This window comes from Lonchura striata, chromosome 5 (genome assembly GCF_046129695.1).
Source record: "Lonchura striata isolate bLonStr1 chromosome 5, bLonStr1.mat, whole genome shotgun sequence".
Taxonomy (NCBI): domain Eukaryota; kingdom Metazoa; phylum Chordata; class Aves; order Passeriformes; family Estrildidae; genus Lonchura; species Lonchura striata.
In genome coordinates this window covers 45,607,103-45,632,044 of record NC_134607.1, presented here as the reverse complement: position 1 = coordinate 45,632,044, position 24,942 = coordinate 45,607,103, and the positions used below count along the sequence as shown (strand labels likewise).

At 38.2% G+C, this 24,942-nt stretch overlaps 1 protein-coding gene across 1 annotated transcript in view; it reads right to left on the bottom strand.

Moving 5' to 3' along the window:
* Positions 1-24,942, bottom strand: part of TPH2 (tryptophan hydroxylase 2) — a 49,530-nt gene that overhangs the window by 10,556 nt on the left and 14,032 nt on the right. The window contains exons 6-8 of the mRNA XM_021528980.3: positions 24,378-24,574; positions 22,559-22,694; positions 17,897-18,023 (exon numbers count right to left, since the gene is read on the bottom strand). Of these exons, the coding sequence (XP_021384655.2) occupies positions 17,897-18,023; positions 22,559-22,694; positions 24,378-24,574 (460 nt within the window). The remainder of the gene's footprint in view (positions 1-17,896; positions 18,024-22,558; positions 22,695-24,377; positions 24,575-24,942) is intronic.

Here is a 24,942-nt window from a genome sequence, read left to right as displayed (position 1 = left end):
ATTTCCAACTCTGGCTTTGCTATTGACTCAGGCAAATTAAGCTAGCATAAAATTTTTCAGTACATCCAGTGAGCTGATGTGACCACTTAGGAGGCAGGCAAGACAACTGGTTTCCAAAACTATTGTCTCAGGGACAAACAGCCAATAAGACAAAATGACAAAGGCATCACAGAAGTAATGAGTGAAGCTGAGAGACCTATCACAAAGAGTACAAACTTGGCTTCCCTGCCTAAATATTTTGCCAGAAGAGCTATCAATAGACCACAGTCCTGTTTGTATACATGCTGACACAGTTAGAAACTAAATCCTCAGCTTTACACTTAAATCCTACTAACATCTTTGAATTTGTCCCCCTCTTCCTCAGAGCTCCTTAAAGGAATTTATCAGGTAGTAGTTCTTATGTTGCTAACATTAACATTCTGATAGACATACAGCAGGATTAGACTTCTGATAAAACACAGTGATCATGATTATTTTCATTTTTCCAACAGCGGCTAAAAAGGAGTCTGGTGTTTGTATGTTTTAGCTCTGAAAGAGCAGCACTTAGCCCCCACATGCAGGGCAGCTCTACTATTGACCTTTCTTAGGATGAAGAAGATCAAACCAACATCATGCTGCTCCCAGGAGAAAGTCAAATGCCCACTTAGGAATCTATAGGGCCAGAGGGAAGGAGGAGAAATGTTCTGCACTCCTCTGAGGATGTGCACTCTGGGGGCTGGAAACCACAGAAAGCAGAGGAGCTAACATAAGCACCAGAGAGAGCAATCCCTGCTGTCCAGGGTGAGCAGTATCCACAAGACAGGTAGGACTTGATTCCACTTCCTCTTTGATGGATAAATAGTACTTAAAGACAGAGCTTCTTTTACATTGGTTCAAAAATTATTATTATTGTTACTGTAATAAAAGGGAGTCATATTTATGAGCTAACACTTGCTGGTGAGAGCCAATCTTTACTATTTATAAGACTTGAACTCTCAGTATAACTAACTAAGATATAACACATAAATGGCAATATGTTTGCCTACTACTAACTTGTGATATCAAACTGCAGCATTAAGAAAAGCCTTTCAAATTAAAAGCTGATTTATAAATTTGCCACATGCAACAGCTACAGTCTTGTATTTAAGAGTGCCCTGCTTAGCCAAGAAAGTGCAAAGCTCACCCAATGCTGCCATCTTCAGATAGGTAGTCAGCAATACACGGTTCCCCCCACACGTCTACTCAGACGTGCAAAGGTGGCTCAGTGCACTGGAGTTTGCAGGCTTTGGTAAGTTGTGCTCTCAAGCCTACAGACATTGAGACATACTGATAAGGAGTTTAAATATTAACTATAAAGTGACACTTTTTATAGACCACACACATAGATACCCCAGTAAATGCATCTCTTTGTATGGTAAACTACAGTTGTGACATTCTATATTACACAGTGGATAAGCACACTGGAGTGGGAATGACTGAACAAAGAAGTGGCTGGTGAGACGAAAATATTTTTTGAAGCCTCACCTGAAGACAAAGTTGATTATTACACTGCTGCTACATGTAGGCTGGTGAATACGGGCACAAACAGGGTCATCCAGGCTCATTGAAATCTTGGACTTGTCTTTGACATACTCCCTAGACTGTGGCCCCAGATATTTGGTTCCTCTACAAACTAAAGCAATATCTCTACTTTACTTTCAAGTCCACCTTTGGGGTGGTGTGTATTCGCTACAATTATAGATAGGCTCTTGAAGTAGGAAAGGTGGCTATCCATGTTGTATAAATTCTGAAGTTCTCAAAGACCCTTACAGTAAAATGCTGCTTTGTTAGTCAAATCAGCAAAATGAGATGAAGAATCAAAATGCCAAATGAGGGATTAGAAAGAATTTTTATACCAAGAGACATCAATCAAGACTACCAGGAGCACAAGATCGTCTTCAGTATCACTTAATTCTATTTCTCTTATTTATTCAAAAATATATGAAGGATATTTACAGTCATGCTCATGAAACATTATCTAATGGGTTCAAAATTATTCAACAGATGCATGGAAGAAAATCCAATTAAGGGCTATAAAATACTAATATAGCAGATTTCTTCCTTCAGAGCCCTTGAATCAAAAGTCTTTGGCGAGCAAAGCAGTATATCAGGAAAATACCACTGTATGGCTTTCAACACGCTGTCCTGCAGACTTCTGCAATTGCCTGGGTCAGAGACAAAATACTGGGGTAGCTTATCTGGCCAAGTGTATACGTGATTTTAGGAGTCAGATCAGTTGTCCTGCTATTGATAGGAAAGATATAGAGAACATCAAGCCTTGGCAAATTCCAAACCTAGTCTCCAGGGTAAATAGAGTGTCTCTTCTTTGTATTCAGATACTGCCCTGCATTATAAAATGGACTATCACAAGAAAAAGAAAAAATCAGTGACAGCTATGACAGCTAACAGAAAAAATCGTTATTCGAGGATGCTTAGATATTTTCAAAGGCAGGAAAAAAGGTCTGATAGGCTCAATTCTCCTCACCTGTCTGGTTTCTAAGCCTTTGAAAATCCCTTCTCACACCACATCATTTTGCATTTGAGAATCTCCCTCTTGGGATCTGTGCAAAGAACTTGTGCATAGTGTTGAGTCCTAGTGCCACAGAGTCAGTAGTAGAAAATCTGACTTGTTCATAAAAAGGCCTTTCAAGCCATTCCACTTTGTTTAATTTTCTTATGGTCTAGCTAGAGATTCATACTTGCCTCACTTGGCAATTTTCAGCATAAAGCATAGCATGAGATTTTATCTGTTTTTTGGAAGTACCTTAGGAAAATGTTGCCAGGGTGAGTCCTGAGAACACCAAGCATGTTAAGAGCTAATTCACTTGTGCTCCCTGCCACAAGGGAGGAAGAATGAGAGGTTATGTAATAACATGAGTGCAATTCTGATACATGGGCAGAAGACTCACCACTACATGGAACTGCCAATGTCATGGGCCACAGCCCCAAGCTGATGTGTAATAGCACAAACAATCACTTTATATGTATATAAAATTAGTTGCCTTGAAGACAATAGAACTATTAATACATGTAAGTACTTGAAAGACCAGCACCAAATAAATATACTTAAGAAAATATATTTACCTTGTTTCTACAAGATTTCAGATTTCAAAGGATATTTGAATGAACCACTCAATTCCAATGTGTGTGATATGTCCACCATATGCAAAGACTAAGTTCCTTTAGGAGTCCTTTGGTATTTTTGCTCTAAAAATATTCACTGAGAGATTAAATCTCTCATATAGTTGTAATTATCTCATAAATAAATAATTATATACCACTGAAAGACTTTTAAAAATCCCATTGTTAGAAATTAATCCTAAGAATTAATGAAATAAAAGTGTTTTCATTCCCCGTGTAAAAGGTGCTCAAATTACAAGCAACTCTCAACTCAGAAATATATGTGACTCTTATTTGTGCTTTCTTTCATCATTCAGAGCTGGTGCAAATAAATTTTTGAATAGTTGCTTATTTTTCAATCTCTAAAATATCAGTAGTCACAAAAAAACCCAAAACACAGCTGGCATTTCACATTTGACTGAATTATTCAAAATTCACAGTGTGTTGAGTAGTATCAGGAATGCTCTGCTACAAGAAACAGATAGATGCAACAAAGGTAACCCAGGCAACTAGCCAATACCGCCCAGTGTTGGAGCCCAGACCTCAAGCAATACTAGCTATTTGACAGCTATTCATGCGGGAACATTATTGAGCAGAAATGCAGGGAGATTTTTTGAACAACAAATAAATCTCATGATGAGCTTGTGAATAGATCAAAAGCAGAGGAGTAAAATTCGATAGCCAAGTCTCATTATAGGTGATTCACTTACTTCCAACAAAGGCAGTGACCCTATTCACAACCAACAGCATTTCTAAATAAAATAACAAAGTTTAATTCTTCAGATTTACCTTCTTGAAGATTTTTTTTTAGTCTTGCACTTTGAAAAGCATTTAGGCTCAGTGAAATGACGTTTCCTTCAGGGATTGCAAAGTGAATATATTTAACAATAGCCTCCTTTTTCCCCTCATCTCACTTCTTCTCATTGAGACCTTTCACTGAGGGTGAATGATTGAAACAATCTCTTTATAAACAATAGTTTGAGTACATGTGGTGCTGCTCATTAGAGCACTCGGGGTAGACACACACCAGCCTTCACACTTCTGTTGACAGTCACAGCACACAGTACCACTACATGCAAATTCCTCTAATGCAAGGCTTGACGTGCTCAGAGAAAGCATGGCCCGTAGTGAGCTCAGGGAGGCTTAACCCTTCATGAATATTTTGAAATTATGCTTGCTTTTCCAGGAGTTTCTGCAGAAAAACTCATAAGGGTAACCAAAATAAAATTATCATCATGCATTTGTTAGGGAGCAGAAAATGTATCTCAAGCTGCACAAGAGGTAACACTATACCTCCAAGACTGGGGAGCCCAGCTAAGACAAGATAATGTGTATGGCAGCTGCCAACCTTGCAGGTGCAATATGACTTCCAGAATAAGACCTGGAGAACACTCCTACTAACAATTTTGTGTCTCTTGTGAGACTATTTCTGTTGTTCATTCTCTCATGAAGGAGACCCTCTTGCTACTTTAAAGAACAAGCAGATAGAGAGGAGGATGAAGCACTTCTAGGACTTTTCTGCTGCTGCAAAAGAAGTTAGTTCCCAGACAGCTGAAGTCACATAATATGCCATGCCATGTTTGAATCACTTCAGAATAATCTGAACTTAGGTTTGCTCTGTGCAAAGATGATGTCTGTCCAGCCCACTTATTTTATCTCAGTTGAAAACCCTGGAGTTCTTTGGGGGTAAAGAATCAGGAACTTCAACACACAGAAAGTCTGGTGTTTGTTGGCAAAGCATAAATTCCCTCCCACCAAAGCTAGTGGTCACAAAGATGGTGCAAAAAATCAATGCCCCAAAAAGCACACTTGCTCAACACTGCCAGAAAAAGAACTCCTGTTTTTTTCAACATAATTAACTAACAGTGCTGAAGCTTAATATGCAGCTAAGAAGATGAGATCACTGAAACTAGAAACTGCTGCTTAGATAATTGTTAAACATGTAATTGAAGCCCTAATGCTTTGCCCTTCCTATTTCCCCTTCCCTGTCATTTGACTCTTATCTAGAACAACTTCTAAAACCTGGGGGTTTAAGGTTTATTAATTTCATGTGGAGTTATTAAGAAAAAATGATGTGCAATAATGAGCCATTTCCTTTCCACTTTATTTTATAACATATAACACAAATTCACATTCAGTGCTCCCTGTTTTAGCTGAAGAGAGTATTTGCTCATTTCTTTTTCAAGCTGTTGGTTCAAATTTCGGTCATCCAGAGATTTCACACAGGTAACATAACAGGGATAGTGAGGTTTTTTGACATGTTAGCTGGGACTACATGAGATGGAGTTCTCTGAAAGTAAACTTAAAAAAAAAAAAAAAAGCTGAGCATATCATTACTGTTCAACCACACCCTTTAGTCTATGCTGCCTCATATGACACACTTGGTTCATTAATATTCTTCAAAATTCACAGGCTGCAATAAGGGACTCTCTTTTATGGCTTTTCCATTCCTATTTTACACCTCTTTGTCCTGCTTCTCTTACAAATGAGAACTTGGCACTAACACAATCTATCAAATCAAGAACGGTCCTGATTTGCTAGGGTACAGGGGCAAGGGCTAGCACTCCATAGTGTTCTCCCCAGCCTTGTGTTACCCCAAATTGTGAACTGTCTGGCTTAGAAGAATATCCAGAGAATAGAAAAGGACCACCTTAGACATTTTTCTCCCCCCAGCATCCAGAGCCAGAATATATACAAAAGCCTAGCTTAGTCCTCAGGACATATTTACCACAATTACCTGTAGACTTCAGCCCCAGTCCAACATTTTGTCTTTCTCTAAAAAGGCCATCTTCTACTCCAAGGCAAGCAGGTGACTCAGAAAAGAAAACATAAACTTGAAGCACTCCATGAAATACTCTTCAGGATGGGGAGGCAGAGTTCATCCTTTTGAAAATGCTGCAATGCTCCAAGCAAACTGCAAAAGGGGAAACTGGCACAGGACTCTCTTCCACTTATCCTGGGAAAAGCTTTAGACAGACTGGCTAAGTAAATCCAGAGATTATCAAGTCTCAAAGGTGAAGCAACTAATCACAGCACAGGCTACCCTCACTTTCTTGTAAGCAGGGAGTTTACTGAACCACTGCCCTGTGCCAGTCCACTGTCAGAATTCATGACTCTGAGCTGTGAGGCCTCTTTAGAAGCTGCCCTGGGCCAGCCCAGAGACAGAGCCCTGGTGTCCTGCCTAACAGGTATTCCCCTGGGGAGGGCACCAGGATCGTGTGGTGCTTCTCCTGATGCCATTCCCTGAAGCAGGCTGTGTCCCCACTAATTGCCTGGCCAATTACTGCCTGTGACAGTTGTACTGCAGGGAGTGATGCAGAGAGCCACTGAGCCTCCCATGTTCTTTTAGCCAAGGAGGGGTATGAGCTTCTTGTGTACATGATCAGCTGAAAAACTCCTAAAGTATCTACTAATGAGGGGAGGCTATATCTTCAGAAAGGAGAGCATCCTCCTGGGGCTGAAAGGATATCAGACCTTTCTCAAGTTCTGTAACTGTAGGGGCAAAAACACATTGAGAGAAGAGACAGGGACAACTGGCCAGTGAAATTTTAAAATTCTGATTTCAAGGCAAAAATGCACTATTTCTTCACAGTCATGCTAATTTCAAATTTATTTCTGAAGAGCAAAAAAGAGTTAGAACTTTATTCCAAAATTATTAACATCCATACTAATTTCCTAAACATTTTAAGAAGAAAATTAAGTTCTTGTATCTACTTACTGAAAATGGATTTAATAGCTGACTTGTTTTCAAACATCACAGTTTCTAACAGCAACACTGCATTTAAACTCAATGTTCTTTTAATCACATAAATGCCAAGGGACTCCCAAAAGCTTTTGTGACTCTTAATGCATTAACTCAACCTGCTTTGCAAGAAAGAAGCAAAAAAGATAGTAGGCATAAGCACAAAAGTGTAAGTTCTATTCATGTCAAGCTGACAGACAGATCAAATAAGAAAAGCAGCTCAGGAAATTTTAAATATCTGTTAATTTTGCTACTAAAAATATATCCAAATTGAAGATGCTTTTCACAGCCCCAAACAAAATCTTTCTCAAGTACGGCTGAGCACATTTTTGCAGTACCCTGATTTTCAGCAGTGAGAGCATGTTAAATGAATCTGTCATAACCACAGAGTAGTCAACCGAGTCACCACTGACTTACTTGCCATCAGTGTGCAAACACAGAGCAAATCACATGAACATGTATTCTGCAAGGTGGAAAAAAATATACAGAGCAAATACCTGTGAGCAGAGAGATCGTGACTATTAAAGTCAAAGGAATTTACAGGAATTTTTGGTCTGGAAGTGTCTTCTGGAAGTAACTTTTGGTCTGGTGACTGACTACCAAATGTGAAGATCACTCCAAAATTGTCACTAGTGATCAGATTTCCATGGATATGCAAGAATTCTGTGCTTGTATAGGTCCTAAATTCATTGCAGTATAGTATATATCTGTATAACATGTACAGTATATGAGATATACTATATAATGTATAGTATATATCTGTATATAAGCTAATATGCTTATTCAAAGGTGAAAAATTAATCCTATAAAGAAAGGTGTTTACATTTGAGAGATGTAAAATGTCTTGTTAAACTATAATTTTAGCTACTTTTATGTAGTCAAACTATATAATTATACAATTACAGCCTATTGATTCAAGGTAGAGAAAAAAATCTCTAGGGAAAAATAAAGAGTAATACACTTTACAGGGGAAAAAATTATGTGTGAGTACCCACTCTTTCCAGCATGTCTTGAAAAAGTTCTGAGCTCAAACTGCTTTATCTAGCACTATTAGTAGACACCATCTTTGTAAATGTCTATAGAAAGTTCTCTGTAAGGTATAGAATATATGAAACCTACAGCTGACAACTGAAACAAGGTTCTTCAGTCTAAAGTAATGCTATGTCTGATGCAAAAGCAAACTAACAGAATAAGAGTGTGGAGGTGTTCAAAGTATGCCTGAAAGGGCACCACCATGTTGAAGTTCTGTTGACCTTGCACTGCAACGATTTCAGCCATAGCTGGCATCAAACCAAAACAATCAAAATTAACAGCCACAAAGCCCTTCTCTGTAACTTTGTCTTTGGCTTCAACAAAGCTTTCAGGTTTAAAGTACTTGCTTTAACTTTCCAAAATCATACAATCAACAAATAAAACAAAAACCTTTATGCAATAACTTCACAAGGTCTACTAGCTCTAAGAAGTAGCTAACAGAATTTGTTGCATGATGTACCACACAAGCTTGGACAAAGGAAGAGACACAACTGCAAAATTACACGTCCTTTAGAATCAATTCAACCCTGGCAGAAACCCTCATTTCTAAATAAGAATATTTGGAAAGTAAATGATAAAAATTAATTTTACAGCAACAAATTCTACTTGCATTTGTATGCATACAACTCTACATCTTATGGTACGCATGGAAATGAGATTAGTATTTAGCTGACAGACCTAGCTTATTGAAAGCAACAGCAAACTTGCCCCCAGGCCCTCTGTAGCATCAGCATTGGACTTATAAATATAAAATTAAGCTATACTTGCAAAATTGGTAGATGGTAGATCACCCAAAAGTATCTCAATTAAAAATTTATGGGACTATATATTCCATCCAGCACTTTGATGCCATTTGATAGAAAGGTGACGACAGGCATAAGAGCCGCTTCTGAGGTTGCAGCACTAAGGAGTTGAGCCCTCAGCATAGTTACAGATGCCAGAAGTATTTTGTCTTACTTCCATGCTTTAATCTGTGCACACAAAGAAAGCACTCAACATACTGGGTGAGATAATTAGACTGAACATGTGAGGTATGTCCAGTCCTGTGGTGTGAACATTAAGCTGGCATCTGTTCAGCTCTGTACAGGTGTGTATTTTAAGATTCTTTCCATACTACACTATTTGGGTTATGCATAATAGCTACATGTATGAATGTCCTTTTGGAAGCAAAATTACTTACTGAACTATCCCAGACAATAAAAAGAACAGTGAACAGTTTGAGGACATCAGTGAGGCAGCATCTGGAGCACTGTGTCCAGTTGTCTAGTTTTGGGCTCCCCAGTATAAGAGAGAGATGTAGTTACTGGAGCAAGTTCAGCAAAAGACTATGAAGATGACTCAGGGACTCAAGAGAATTTCTCTTATGAGGAGAGACTGAGGGAGCTGAGCCTGTTCAGCCTTGAAAGGAAATGACTGAGAGGGGACTTTGTCAATGTCTATCAGTACCTGAAGGCAGGGTGTCAAGGGGAGGTTTCCAGGCTCTTCTAAGTGGTGCCCAGCAATACAACAAGAGACAATGGGCAGAGACTGATGCACAGGAAGCTCCACCTGAATATGAGGAAGAACTTTACTGTGGGGGTAACCGTGCATTGAAATACTTTGCCCAGAGAGGTCATGAAGTCTCCCTCACTGGAGACATTCAAAACCATCTGGAGCACAACTCTGTGCAATGTGATCCAGGATGACCCTTCTTGAGCAGGGAGGTTGGACCAGATGATCCATTGCAGTCCCTCCCAACCTGACACATTCTGTGATACTTTGACTCTGTGATTACACATAACAGTTTTGGTTTCTGCCTGAGTGTATAATCTCCTGGCTTCCTTCTCCTGATGTGGTCACTGACTCCTGACATGAGGGTTAGGTATGCAGGGCAGCAGCCATGTCTACACAGCACAATGCAGCAGGATGCACAGATCCCTGAGCAAAAGCCTGGAGCTGGCCCATCCCAACACCACTGAGTCCCAGCCAGGTAAACACACAGCTGCCTTCAGGAAGCTGCTCCTAAGAGAACCCTCCCTGCAGCCACCAAAGCTATTTTTGCACAGCACTCCTCAGCAGCTCTGGCTCCATGGAAAGCATAGGTAAAGCCAACTCCTCCACCTGTGCACGTACCGCACAGATATTCCCTCTCTCCTAAGCAAGATCTAGACATGCCTGAAATGAGCTACCATATGCTAAATTCCTTCATTTACCCACATACTTGTGTGCTGCTGCTGGAGGATGTCCATGTCTTGTACAAATGATTTAAATAATGTGTTACAATGTGAACAATACCTACACAGAGCCCAGGATTCTCACTTTCCTTCTACATACTGGTGAAAGCTCAGGGGCAGTCAGGAACAGCAGCAGCAATATATTCCAAACCTCTCCTTTATTGCTCTTTTTCCCCTGATATTTAAAGCTTTATTCCTGTAACTTACGATTGATTTGTTAGTAGTTGTTACCCAAAATGTTTGTCTTATTGTTGCTCACTGGAAGCTTATGCTGGATACTTCCTTTTTTCCTGGTTACATATGTTCTATAAAAGACACTTTATGTCTTTTTGCTAATACTTTATCAACTCTAGGTAAAAAGAGAAAACAAATATGCAAAAAATCCTATCAAAATTCATAGACTCCTTTCAACCATTCCTCAGCCTTTCTCAACTGGATCCAACACTGAATTGGAAGATGCTTGCCACTTGCATGCACTCCTAAATTCCACAATCTTTTTCTAAGGTATTTTTCAGGCTCACTTTCATTACTACTGTAGCAGAGCAAATGTTCAGAGTGTGAGCTATTGAACTACTGGCAAAGATTACTATTGCAGAATCTGCAATTTCTTAATGAAAATGAAGTTGCTTCTGAAAATAAACAAACGTAATTAGCAAGCCAGTGCTGTGTGAAATTTGCACCATTCTCTTGTTAACCTCTATGTCAAAATGTATTACTTGTGTGCATGAAAATTTGCATTTGCAGTCCAGTAACCTCACAGATTATGATCTAACCACTTTTGGAAACAAAATGCTGCAAGAAATAAAAGCAAACCCAGTCTCTGGCTGCAATTTGTTATTTTAATAGAGCCTTTATCTTTAGCATTTCTAACTGCTTAGGGCTTGATCTTCATAAATCACATCCTGTCTAAAATGAACTATATTATTTCTACAGTAAAGTTTTTAATTTCTTCCCTGCTCTCAATTAAGTCAAATTAGCTCTCTCTTGCATCTAGCATCCTCATTACAGGGCTGGGCCCAAGGATACATATTTAAAAGTACTTTATAGAACAACACTCTTTCTAGTCACTTGTGAGCATAAGATTTTGTCTGTCAGGACAACATGAGATTCTTTCAAGAAGCAGGTTACTGACTTGCCCAACTGGGCACCCTCGTAGTGACAGGTGAGCCCTCTTTCACCTTCTTAGCTTTGAGGGACCCAGTATAAAGCATAAGATGTTTCTTTCCTAGAGTAACACATCCTATGTCGACCTACCCCTTTCTGATCACATACTGGAGGGACTCGCATCCTTGTACAGCAATGCAAGATGGATCCACTGAATCCTACTTTCCTTCTGCATCCAGCCTATTTCTTTCGTCCCTAAGCAACAACTTCTGTCAGCTCTACACCACCAGGTCCAGTCTTCCTACCATATGAAAGGTCCCCACTTCTATAGCAAGCACATCTAAAACTGGCTTGACTCCACAGTCCTACTCTTAATCAAAACTCATTTTACCATTCCAGCTGCTCATTTACTGCGTTCCACAGCCTGGTGACTGATACATACTTTCTCTTTTCCAGTTCTAGCTGGAAAGGATTCAGGGGAGGAATAACATCCTCAATAGCATGAGGAGTGACTAAACAAATTATTGGTTTCCTACCCAGGAAAAGAGAGAATTAAGCAAGAAGATGTGTTCTGTAGTCATGATGGCATATGGAAAGCCTCCAGGGATGATTTGATCATTCTCTCTTCATATACAAAAATCCTAGTAGGAATCAGGTTAAAAGCAATAAAATGAGACAGTTCATCAGACAGTGAATAGTTGAGTAGTTGAGCCATAGAGCTCATTGACAAAGTTACTGCAGGTACTAAAAATATATATCTCTTTGAACATAAACAGTTGTCTCTGGACAGAAATCCTTTCAAGATAATTAGATACATAGAAACCACATTTGTGAGAACAAGAGCTCTTCAAGTTCCTGATTATTGAGAAGCTTGGAAAACATTTTAAAATAATCAGCTATGCTCATCCTGTTCTTTCATCTGCCCTAAGCAGCTATTTATGATGGACACAAGTCACCAGCCATGGCCCTGACCAGCACAGCAATTCTTGCAGATACAAACGTGGAAACAGACTCTCCATACCCAGAAAAAAAGGCCTTAGCAGACTGCCACAAATCCTGCAGAAAATAATGAACATTAGCTCCCAATTCCAGCAATGGAACTCTTCAATCTGGAGTGCTAGTTTAAAGCTAGTTAAGTATTTCTGCTGATATTTTTCTTCTTGGGCCACAAATGTCTGACAGAATGACTGTAAAAATGCACTCCAGGAGACCACTGCAGTATTTTATAATATTAAATATTGATCCCTGGAATCTACAGATTTTTTTTTTTCCCCTTAGTCCTGTTTTGTGGCATATGTACTATCTTTTTTGCTCACCTTTTTGATTATGTATAATGTAGGAAGGACTTCAATTCAGTTCTTCAGCTACTTAATTGAAAAGCATTGCTGAAACAAACCCTTAAAAATGGAGACTATTACTTTTTATTAATTCCTTTAGAACATTTTTCAGAGCAAGCCCACAAATTACAGAATGGTTTTAGAGCAGTGGTCAGTGAGCCCAGCAACACCTCACCAAACAAAGTAATCCATTAGTAAGTTATCCTTTACTCCTGATTCAAAGTTCTGTGTGACTTTGTAATGACCAAGAAAGCCACAAAATTTCATCTGCTTGTGCTCCTTGTTAAAGTGTCAGGTTTCACAACTTGGTCGATTTCCAAATGCATCTTCATATGGGTGGTTTTGCCTGGTCAAAGTCAGGAACAGAAACATTGCCCAGGCCACCTAGTAATGAACAGTACAGATCATGGTATAACAGGACAATGCCTGTCTATAGTGATCCATCATACCTGATTTCAGCTTTATTGTCCTAGCTTTTACTCTGGGAATTAATTCATCTCCCTTAAGTGACATACAGCCCAAATCAGAGTAATTTCATATAACTCCAGTAAGCACATCAAAATTTACTCAAGCAGTTTTAAGTTGAATACAATCCCAGCTATGCTTCTACTCCTTTATTCAGTAGCTACAGGTGTAGCTGGAAGTAATGTGTTTGCAAGAAACTCCATTATGTCACCACTGGTTTTAAGGTACTCACTGTGCCCACTCTTGACATCTGTCACAAATACATGGTATGCAACTGAGATACAGAAAAAACACTAAGCAAAGACTTGAATGTTAAATTTCAATACGCTGGGTGACTGCTATAGCTTCTGGATTGTTATACCAGGTTTCAGTTGGCCAATACATAACTAGTTTTATATGTCAGAATAGCTTCAGTAGGGGAACTGGTCACAGACTTAAAATGATGGTTAGTTCCCTATTAATAATTTCACAACTACAAATGAAAAACAGATAGGTGGTCTTGATTTTTTAGATGTACAGTAGAAATGTTTGAAATCTCAAATTTTCTTCTCAACTCCATTTGCTCATCCATGGAGGAAGACAGCAAGCCAGTTCACAAAACATACTTTCAGCCTAGCAGTACTAAATAGCTCCTATGGGGAATCTAATCTGTTATTCGTGAAGATGAGAGGCTATTCCATCTAGTGAGACCACAAACGCTGAGTCTTCCCTAAGTTACGAAACGCTATTCCACCTTAATCTGAAATGCTCCCATTTCTTCCATTCTGGTTATCTCCTCAGCAAACATAATGGAGAATTGTTCTGAATTATGTGCCAGACCTTGTGTGGTAAAAGGACTAGAATGATGTCAACAAGACCAGAAAATCCTGAGGGAAGATAGGCTGGAAAAATCACAAGAATTACCACAACCAGAGAGGTCGTTCTGAATGTTGTATATAATTTTAATTTTTTTTTTTTTTTTTGGTGATACATACACTGAAAAATTAAAGTTAGCTTTAGAAATGAACTGTTGGCCTCAGTGACCATCCAAGCAAGGTAAAACTTTTAGATTCACAAGTCTGAAATACATTTACAAGATCTCATCACAAAAATTTCCTTCAAATTTAGAAGCATTTTTTGTGGTTTTCCATGTAAAGGAGAGCCAGAACTAAATAAATTTCTTGATTTCTACTGTCTCATGCTGTTAAAACACAAGAACAAATATTATCAAGAAAGATGAAAAGGTGAAAGTTTCACAACTCTAAAGAACTGAATGTTTAAATGTAACTTCCAGCAATGACTGGGAAAAAACTTAGTGCAACTAATTAGGCCCTAATGACCAAATTTTTAGGTGGAAAGATTTGGTGATGAACTGCATGAAAAAGACATTCTGCTAACCCCTTCTCTGAACCGCCCCACTGAATTTCACCTACACAAACACATCCTATACATATGCATCTTGAAGGGGCAACCTGATCTGTGTTGAGACAACTCAGCAGGAGTCAGGAGCATTTCTGCCATTAGCAAGATAGGCAGGTTCCTGCTTAGCAACTTGCAGCTTTACAAAGACGGCTCCCAAGTCCACAAATTACAAGTTAACACTAAAATGTAAATCTCGATGTACTTTTTGGTATAATTTTCCCGGAAAAACCTTACGTTATGTGCTGTTAAATGTTGTAAATTATATACTATATAAATTAGTTGAAACACCTCATGTCAAGTCCTTTCTACAGTTTATGGTTTGATAGGTAAGCAGAAAAGACAGCCTTTTTTATTTCTGTACTATGTGAAAATAGAAAGACAGACATGCTGAAAAATCACCTCAAAAACAGTTTTAGAAAATCAATCAGAACAGGACAGGATATGAGAAACGATGATGATAATAATTAGAACCAAGACATGCATGGCCAATATTGTATTTCCTCAACCAGAAACTGCATTATAGCACACCCCATAAAAAGAAGTGGTTGGTGCAAATATTTTGCTCTGTTTCAGTAACATAATCTCTGTCACCTTTTTTTTTTTTTTTGTGTCTTTCCTCTTTCTTACTCTCCTAAAATATTATAAATGAAAATGGAATCTTTCAATAAACCACTACAAAGATAATGTTTTGGCTCTTTCAGTGTTCCACTCTCATGACAAAGCAGAAGCAATTTCTTTCTTCTTTCCCCCATCTGACTACAAGACCCCAAGAGGATGGAGGGAACTTGCCTATTGCCTTTTCAGTTCTCTTCCCCTGCAGCCATTCTTCTCACTCCAGCTGGCCAGCACCAGGGCCCCTGCAATGCTCTCCCATTTAATTCCTGCCCTCGATGGGGCTGCACAGACATGACTAATTGCAATTTACAAAACATTTCTAGCCTGCCCAGGCACCAGGTTTCAGCTTGCTCTACATCCAGTGTGTCAGCCCTGCAGGGACAAAAAACATCAGATATTTCCTTTGCAGCTCATGGCAGGGCACAAAGAGCAGATCTATCAAAGCTGATACACAGTGTCTTTTTGAGAGCAGAATGGAGCAAAAGATTATGAAATCACCTGTAATAATTCTTCTCTTTCTGGTCTGAATTCCTAAGAGGTGTTTTCCTCTCTTCCTAATGCCATTGTCCTCCCTGTAATGGCTCACCCCTTAATGTCACTATCTTTTCAAACAGGTCAGGCTAATGGCAAGCTTGCTTTGGGCATATTGATTCAAGCTCATTAATATGCATACTCTCTCTCCATTCATTTCTCTATTTACTTTGAAGTCGCCTCGCTGGAACCTGCAATGCTTTTCCATGTTAAGACTCTTGGCTGGCATTTCTCAGCTTGCTGTGTCTGTTTTTTATCTAGGATGGAAATGGGACTGAATGCTGCAAAAGTTAGTCAATGGCACCTCAGGTGACATTTGGTGCCCAGCTGAATGAATTTCTTGGCCTCCTCACCCTCACCACTGAGAGGTATTCTTTCTACTTGCTCTCAAGTTGGCTGTTTACATTGCACAATTTAGGGCAAGTAACATCTCTGTATTTGTCAAGCATCTGCCCCAGGGGAGCACAGCCTCTCATTGTGCTCCTACAAAATATAACACCGCCAGACTCTTTCTAAATGTTTCTTCCATCTGAAAGAGCTATTTCCAGCATGGGGGGAGAAATCAGCTTTGACTCAGATATCAGATTCTCAGTGTGATAAAGGAAAGTGATTCAGCTGTCTCCTTTTATTTTTTGGTTTATGATTCAGGAGCAGCTCATTGTTCAGATGACACAGTCAATCATAACTGGGAACTTCTGTGAGGAGGAGGAGTACAAGCATTTATGTAATATTCAGAGGTCACTTTATATTAATATCTCTACCCAAACAGCCCAGTACCAACTTTTCCTCTGCAACAGGCCCATGTCATCCAAGGTTATTTTGGGCTGAAATATTTGGGCATATAATTTTCCTCAAAATACTTACAGGGACAGCCAATTAGGTAGCTTCTCCTAAGACTGCATGTTATAGCAAGGTACTAAGTTCTACTTAGGTACTCAGTCCTACTAAGTCCCTCCCAAGCACATGTGGAAATAAGTACACAACTTTCATGATTCCTCCATACAAAGTTTCTTCTCCACAGACATCCATTAGAAAAACAAGGAAGACACTGGGAATCACATGAGAGAAGTTGGCCAAGATCAAGACATTGAGCCTGTCTAACTAAGGAATGAAAACAGTTTGATTAAATTTAGAGGTTTCTTCTGTAAGGAGCCAGAAGATTCAAATCAAACAGGATTCAAATCAAACAAAGGGGTACAAACACCTTTTTTGGCAGATAGGACTCTAACCACTGCTAAGACAGTGCATCAAAACTTCTGCAGTTTAATTGAACATAATTTGACTCTGCATCCAACAATTCTTTCCAAGCCTTTAAATCCCCACTGTACTTGTGTGGAAGAGCAGCAGTATGATGCAAAATTTTAAAGTAATCAACTCCTCTGCTCAATCTCACATAATTTTTCAGAAGATAAAATGTTTAAATGTGGAGCTTTATAAATATGGAGTAAAATAATTCCTTAAATCATTTGTTGCATTAGTTTTAACAGGATCCACCAAAGAAAATATACAGTAAGTCAAAACAACTGAACAAAGCAATTGGTGAAGACCAGTGGTCACTAATTTATGTCACGATGCAAAGGGTTGCATCCCAGTTACTAGAATATGGCAATAACGCAGGGCTAACAGGTGCCCATGGGTGGAGAGTCAAGACAGCCTGACAGGGTTCCTCACACAAAGGTCATGAAGGCTCCAGTCTCAGCAGTATCTAACAGCTTTAACACACAGACAGCTCACACTGTCTGCTGGCTTGTGACTCACTTGATGCAAGAGAGAATCCATCTCCCAGCCTTGGTCTTGATCTAGATCTACTGCTGCACAGCCTTGGCTTAGTAACGACATAGTCTCCAAGGGGAGCAGCAGGCAAGGATGCAATGTCATCTTAAAATCCATCACACACTGGAATACAATTAAGGGCTGCAAAACTGAACGGCGAGTACAGAAATATCAGTGCTAAGAGCTAAAGTGGCCACCTCTGGAGATCTAACAGATCAGAGCACACATCAAAATGTTTTATGTTTTGGTTTTTTCCAAGTTTACTTTTCTTACTCATTTCCAGCACCTTAAAGCAGACAAAATTCATCTCAGCTAGCCCTGAAAATTGGTGATTATGGAAAATAAAAATTGAAACTGATTACTTAGTGTGATCAGCTTAGGTCTTCTTAAAAACAATATAAGAACACCTAAAGCTCTGTGATTGTCAAACTATAGTGATATGGAACCTGAAAATATAGTCAGCACTAATACAACAATACACATCAGTTCATCAGCTAAAAAAGAGGAGAGATGAGAGAGCATGCCACAAAAAGATTTTGACTCACAGTGGCTAATTTCTGAACATCTTCATCAGATGCTCCCAGTGAAGCAAGTCCTATCTCTTGTGAAAACTGTGCAAATTTGGGATCAGCAAGTAGAGGTACATGTCCCAAGAGTTCATGGCATGTATCCCTAAGGGAATGGAAATGAAAAGAGAGTCATTACAGAAATAATTACCATAATAACTTTAAAATTAATTTAACATAAGACATTTTACAAGGGTCTGACCCCTACCTTAGAAGCCTTACAATGAATCATGTTTTTTACAGTGTAGTTCTTCCCTGTGTATGTGGTTTCTATGCGTAGGTAGAAACACACACATTTGCTTCTGTTAAATAGGTTACTTATCATTTAACCCCAGCTGTTCCATGATTTGCTCATCATTTCCAGATTGAGTGGAAGAGCCTGATCACTACAATCTTTCAGACTTGGTGACATGAAGACTGAACTGCCCAGAGCAAAGCCAGCTGTCCCACAAGTACAGTTTTCAGCTTTTCTCTCTACATAAATCAAAATCCAACACATTCCCTTTTTCCCTTATCCATTTCTCTTTCTGTAATTGGGTAGCACTCCACATCAAACATTTTGCCACTTGCTCCCAGAAATACAGGGCAATATTTACAGAGGTTTCTGTGTGCCTAATTTCTCATTTAGTCGTGGGATCCTACTGCAATTACTGGGTACTTTTGTTATGTAGTCTATTTTTCAGCAAACAGATTTCAGAAAAAGCAGAGAATCCAAGTCATTTCAAAAATAACAGCTGTTCACATCTGTAAGTGCATTGTTAGTCATGACAAAGTGCAGACATAAGTGTACAAAAAACTGCTAACGGAAGTGCACATGCATCATCTACAAAAGCTTTCAAACAATTCTGAAAGTTTTGCTGCATTTGTTCACAGGAAATAATGGACTTGGTAGTAAAGTTCACTTTAAAAATCCAATCTGACATTTCCTTTGCTTTTGTCTCTTTCAAGACATTCCTCATTTTTTTTTTTTAATCCTAAGCTGTAAACAAATGTTTTAAAGGCAGGGAGAAAACATCAAGTTTTCTGCCTTCTACCCAAAATCATCCAATTTGTCTTTTATAAACTATTTTCATTTGAAAAGTCACAGAACATGACATTTCAGATAAATCATGAACAGAAAAACAACACTCTATATAATTTAAAGTCTTCTTACTCAGTATCCTCACCAAGAAGTCTGAACCAATAATGTGTAGGTGGATAGTAGTAAATAGAAGTTGGTGGTTTGCATCACTTGACTGGATAATCATCAAAGCTAAAGGCCCTTCTTTAATTAATTTCATTCCAATCACAATTTTTTTCTATATTCTCCTGCAAGATTTAGCTCACTAACAATGCAAAGGACAGCTGGGAAATGTAGTTTGCAGCCTGACAGACACACCACTTCCCAGTACCAAGCAATTCATCACTGGAGGAACCTGTTTGCTCCAACCATCAACTTCCAACATCAAAATGGGTCAGAAAGCCCATTCTCTGGAAGGCCAGCACACCAATTCTTACCTCCACTGAGCAGACTGACACTAATGGCTGAGCATCTGTGCTACACTCCATCAGTTCAGCTGTATTTAGCTTTGTATCAGTAGTTCAAGCAGAAGCAAACAGTGAAGCTGGCTCCAAGTTCCTGGTTCCAGGTAAGCACACTCATCTGCAGGAGGCTTCTACAGCAGCATCACTGCTCCTGACACCTGAGCGAGTACCTAGTTCTCTATTTTCCTGTGCTGAAGCCACAACCACCAGAAACAAATAAGCAAAGATGATTTATTCCCAGCTGTGTGCTGGGACACATGGACTTTGTTATGTCCACTCTTGCAGACAAAATGAGAACAGACAAAGCCTAATCCCATTAACTTGTCTCTCTTGGCAAGGGGAAAAGAATGAGGAGGCAGAAGATATTTCTCTCATGCCTTTAGCTTGTAGATTCTTCCATTAAAGCTATGCAAAGTAGTATTTTGAATGTGCAGTTACAAAGAGGGGAGCTTAAAGCAAAAAGAATATGAACAAAAAAACCCCAAAACCACAAAATCTTTCAGGCAGAAACATGAACCAGCATTTGGGACTGTCATTGGAGTCTTTTAGACTTCCTTGCCAGTCTGGCCCTTTATAGATAGTCTTAACAATATAATTCTTGCTTAACTACCAAGGCTTGATTCTTTTGTTTTGTCTTATTCTGAAAATAATTAAGTTCCTTTAATTTATTCACACACATTGCTCAGAGAAAATAAGATTTTTGTAATGCACTTTTCACAGTAAAAGATTTTTCTTGGAGTAAATTAGTATCAAAGCAGAAGAAATCTACGTAGCTCTGTGAATGTAGTAGAAACATAATTAAAATCAGGAAGAAATACGTTTTAAAATGCATATGGTAGCGATACAGATCAAACCAAATGAACTCTCTAATTTGTATCTAGCTCTGTAGCCTGGGTGTTAAATCTGACGGAAAGCCCACTGAAGTCAAAGGGAGCCTTTTTACCTGGTTTATATCATTGAAATGCAACATTCACCAGCCAGGACCTGCAGCAAACCTCATTATAGCCTTATATATCAACCAGGAGATCTCAGGGCATTGCAGCTACCGCAGAAGATGAAGAGCTGTCCCCACGCAAGTCAATTTAGTTTTGTCACTGATTTTAAAAAGCACCAGGCTTTCACTCTACACTTCTGGTAACACTTACTGTGTTTTCTATGTTATGGAAAGAAACTTAAACACATTTTAAAAGGATTTTCAGAATTTTCCTCTGGAGTTCCTGGTAGCCAGTACGCATTATTTAACTAATGTGAACCATTATGAATTTTTAAGTTCAGCCCAAATAAGGAATAAAAACCTTCATTCTAACTCAACTGTGATTATTATTATATAAGTGATTTTCCAGACAGCATGACCAGAAAGGTAGCCAAAACAGCAGCTGCCATTACTGCTAAGGATCAGCTATGATCCACTGCATAATTGTGAATGTAAGCAGCATCCTGAAAACTGCAGGGCTCTCAAATACACAAATCAATGAACCAAAGAACATCAGCAAAAGCACAGACACACTTAATTGCTTCCTGGAATATGTTATTGCCTTTATCCTGTTGGAGTTATGTACCTAAATCTTTTATCAGGAGATGAAAATGTCCTAGTTTGTATGAAGTAAATAAACATCATCATTCTTTTGCTGAACACTGGTACATGCTGCAGCCTGAAACACTGGCTTCCCACAGGAGAGGAAATCATTGATGCAAAGCCTGGTACTTCCCTTGTGTCATTTATTTTTTTTTTTAATATCTACAGATATTTTTAAATAGACCTGAAGAGATTCAGCCCTTCCTTCCATCCAAGCCCTTCTTCCAAGATTCTCCATTCTATCAATTTTCCTACAAATTTAAGAGATTTAAGTTCTAATTGCAGAAGTTATAGAAGTGACTGAATTCCTTCAGGGATCACCACCTCTTTCCAAAAGAAACACGCACACAAAGCTAGCCTCAAAGCATTTCAGCAAATACTTTGCCCCGTTCCCTGATGATGAAGAAAAAGGTAGAGACGTGTCTAACAGCACCACCTGGTGATTCCTGACAGAATAAAGACAGCATTTTAGATACAGCTTAGTATGCCGTGACATTAAAGTTTTTATAGTCAAAAATATTACTCCATGGTTTTGGCAGTCAATTCATTAAATCAAACTTAGGCATGAGTCCAAATGTTTACAGAACTGGAGCTGAATATATATGTATGAATCCTTTGTGTAAATTTGGAAAAAATCAAACATACTCAAGTAGTCCAAGTGGATTAAACCACAGCTACAATTTCATGCTAACTGCCTGATGACTGATTCACTGCAAAAATGTCACTCCTGTTACAAGATCAGCAGATACCTTTGGTAAAACTACCTCTATATTAGCTAAATGATATGTACTGTTCTGCTATTACTGCACAGAATACAACATATATAACACAAGACAAGAACTAAAATCTCTTTGATCTTCTTTTTCCCCAGTTTTAATCAAAAGACCATATGCCAAAATATTTCATACTAACTCACAATATTCTGTTTTGGAAAATCTGAAATGCTGTCCCATAAGAGTCATAATTAAAGTGTTCCTTATTTCTGTCATAATTTCCTTGTAACAGGCTTCATGTCTAATGTTCTCTCTTGGTAAGAGAAGAGTGCTCCATGTCTTGCTTGTGTTGTGTTATGGGAGAGAAATGAAGTTCAGCTGTGCAATCTGGTCCAAAGAAATAAAAATGGGAACAAAGAAGATCAAATTAAAATTCTGAAAGCAGGGTTTTTTCACTATATTCAGGGTTTGTTTGTTTATTTTTTTTCCCATAGCTTCTTTTTAGCTGTCCAGCAGAAAATAAAATTGTAGACACTTTCTCAAAATTTTTAGGTGAAAACTTCATTTTCTACTGAAATATAATTAAAATAGTATTTTTGACACACTATATAAATAACACAATTATTTAAGACCCTTGTAAAAAGTCAACAAAAAAGACTTTGAATTAAATTCTGCCTCACCAATGTGAAGGATTTGTCATCAACAGCATAAGACGAATTTCACATTTTGTAGAAAGGGTCCTCTTTTCAATCTTTCCAAATTCAGTTGGTTCTTTTAAGAAATTGGTGAGCATATTCTTTCAGTGCTAAAGCAAGGGCAGCAACTTACGGTTCCGGTGTGTAGAGGGGATCTGAGCTGTGCCGTATGTACTGAGTGCAGTGGAAGACTCTGTATGCTAAACCAGCTAAAAAGTCACGGGGAGACAGGTATCCAGCAACTGGTCTCACTGTGAAGCCAGACCTTTCTGAAGAGAGATAATAAAAGGCCACATTACACACATCACTGTATCACTTTCTGGTAACAGAGCTGTTGTTCATTATTCTACCAGAAGCATGACACAAAGAATCTTGACGATCACCACACATCATTTTCAATTATTGTGTGTAAGAAGTATTTTGCATTGCTAGCATATGTATAATAAAAACAGCTTGAGGTATCTAAAAGTTGGTCTGAATATCTTTGTCTAGGAAAAAATGCTAAGGTACTGTAAGTCGTGTTCTTAAAATTTAAGGAAAATATTTTTGTCTGGTACCAAATGGGACAGAAGTTTCCATATTGGAAAATACATAAAATATGTCCAAAAACTAACAGAACAGAATAGGATTAAAACAAATCATCCTTATTTTTACACATAAAATTGTTTGTGTCAATAAAATACTGATTTTTATAGTTAAGGTTCTCATAGAAATATTTAACAGTGTTCCTTTTTCAGATTAGTCCCAGAGTGAAACAATTTCATCAGTGACTTCAAAAAGTATGTTTCTCTCCAGAATTAATTCTTTATTCTTTCAAAGTTTTTACAGGACAATGTTTCAAGTTTTTCTGCAAAAGGTACTACTACCTGCTCTACCTCTTTCTGTAGTCTGAAAGCATATTTCTGAAACAAGCGGGAGATTTTGAATTTCTAGCTAGGGAGAAAAAAATCTGTAGAATTTGGCATCATTCCTTAGAGATTGCAACACAACACATGAGAGACCCAGAAGGACACAATCAAATTCAGCATATGAAGGATAGGCTGAGGAAAGTAAGTTTGTCATTATAAATTCTTTATTTCCTTTATTTTGTCGATCTATATATTTGGATAAAATGCTTTGCTAATTATTCTCTTACCACCACATAAGTCAGGTTTTTTCAAACATCCACTTTTATAATATTTTAGTTCCTGAGTAAGATATTTAAGAAACAAATATATGTATCTGAAGGGACCTTAGAGGAGAAATTAAACTCTTAAATTAACTCTTTGGTGACTTTTCCTCTAGGGCCAAAAACATCTCCATGGGTGCCACATTGTCCATATGGGATACACTTCAATTACAAATTAGAAATAAGAATTTATTTTTTAACTTAAAAATGTAATTCACTGATGCTTAAAAATTAAAAAAAAAAAAAAAAGAAAGAAAGAGAAGTACCACATGACCTACAGTGTCCAACACATCTTTTGCAACATACAAATGTAAGGACTAGCTTCATGAAGTCTTGAGCACTCCGGAAAGCCTCATATTCATCAGACTACACAACACAACCTGCCCTCCTCTTTAAATTCAATTTTCTTGGCATTTGACTCCCCATTTTTCCTGCCCGGATATTTGGGGGATACCCAGTGCAGTTTCAGAAGTCTCCATCTGTGGCTAGCTCAGATTTTCCTTTTCACTGCACCAAAGGATTTTTTTCCCTGTACAAGATAACATCATGCTTTATATGTTCAGCTGATTAATTTCTCTCCATTTCATATATTTCATTTGCAAATACATACACAAAACTGTCTTGACTCAAAAAACTTTCTGCCACAGAGAACACCAAAACCAGAATGATACTTCAGGTTAACCTGAAGGCCACTGACAGTGCTCTGAGTCTTTTCACTCAATACTAACAAAAAAGAGTGTTTTCATGAAACCATATCTATTGATAAACCAAATAGGAATCTCACCTTTAAGAAAAATAGAAACATCTTCCAACTGAGGCACATTATCTTCTCTGTATCCACAGTACTTGCTCAGCAGAGGAAAGTTTTTTAAATATTCACGACAAGCATGGGTGGGATAGAGTTTACTGAGTTCCCTAAATACCACCCCCCAAGTTTTAACTTCTTCAGCTGTGTACTCCACTCTTGGAATGGGCTGGCCACTATTGGGAAAAAAAATACAAAATACATCTGAATACAACGAGACTGCAGACAGATTGTAGATAGCAACATTTCCACAAAAAGTATTATTTAAATAAAGACAAATGAAACTATTAAAACTATATGAACTATTTTTAATTGACAACTTGATGCTTGTTCCTTAGAATTACTTATTGATGCTATGATGTACATAATGCATAATTTCTTTAAGAACTGTTTTTCTTACTGAGCAATCTCATTGCTTCTTCACCTTTGTATATATCATAGTAGAAAGATAGATTTCTTATATACCATGTTCCTATACCAGACTAATATTTCTCCACTTACTGCCACTGGTACCTTTGCAAGATGATGGCTCAAGATCCTGATT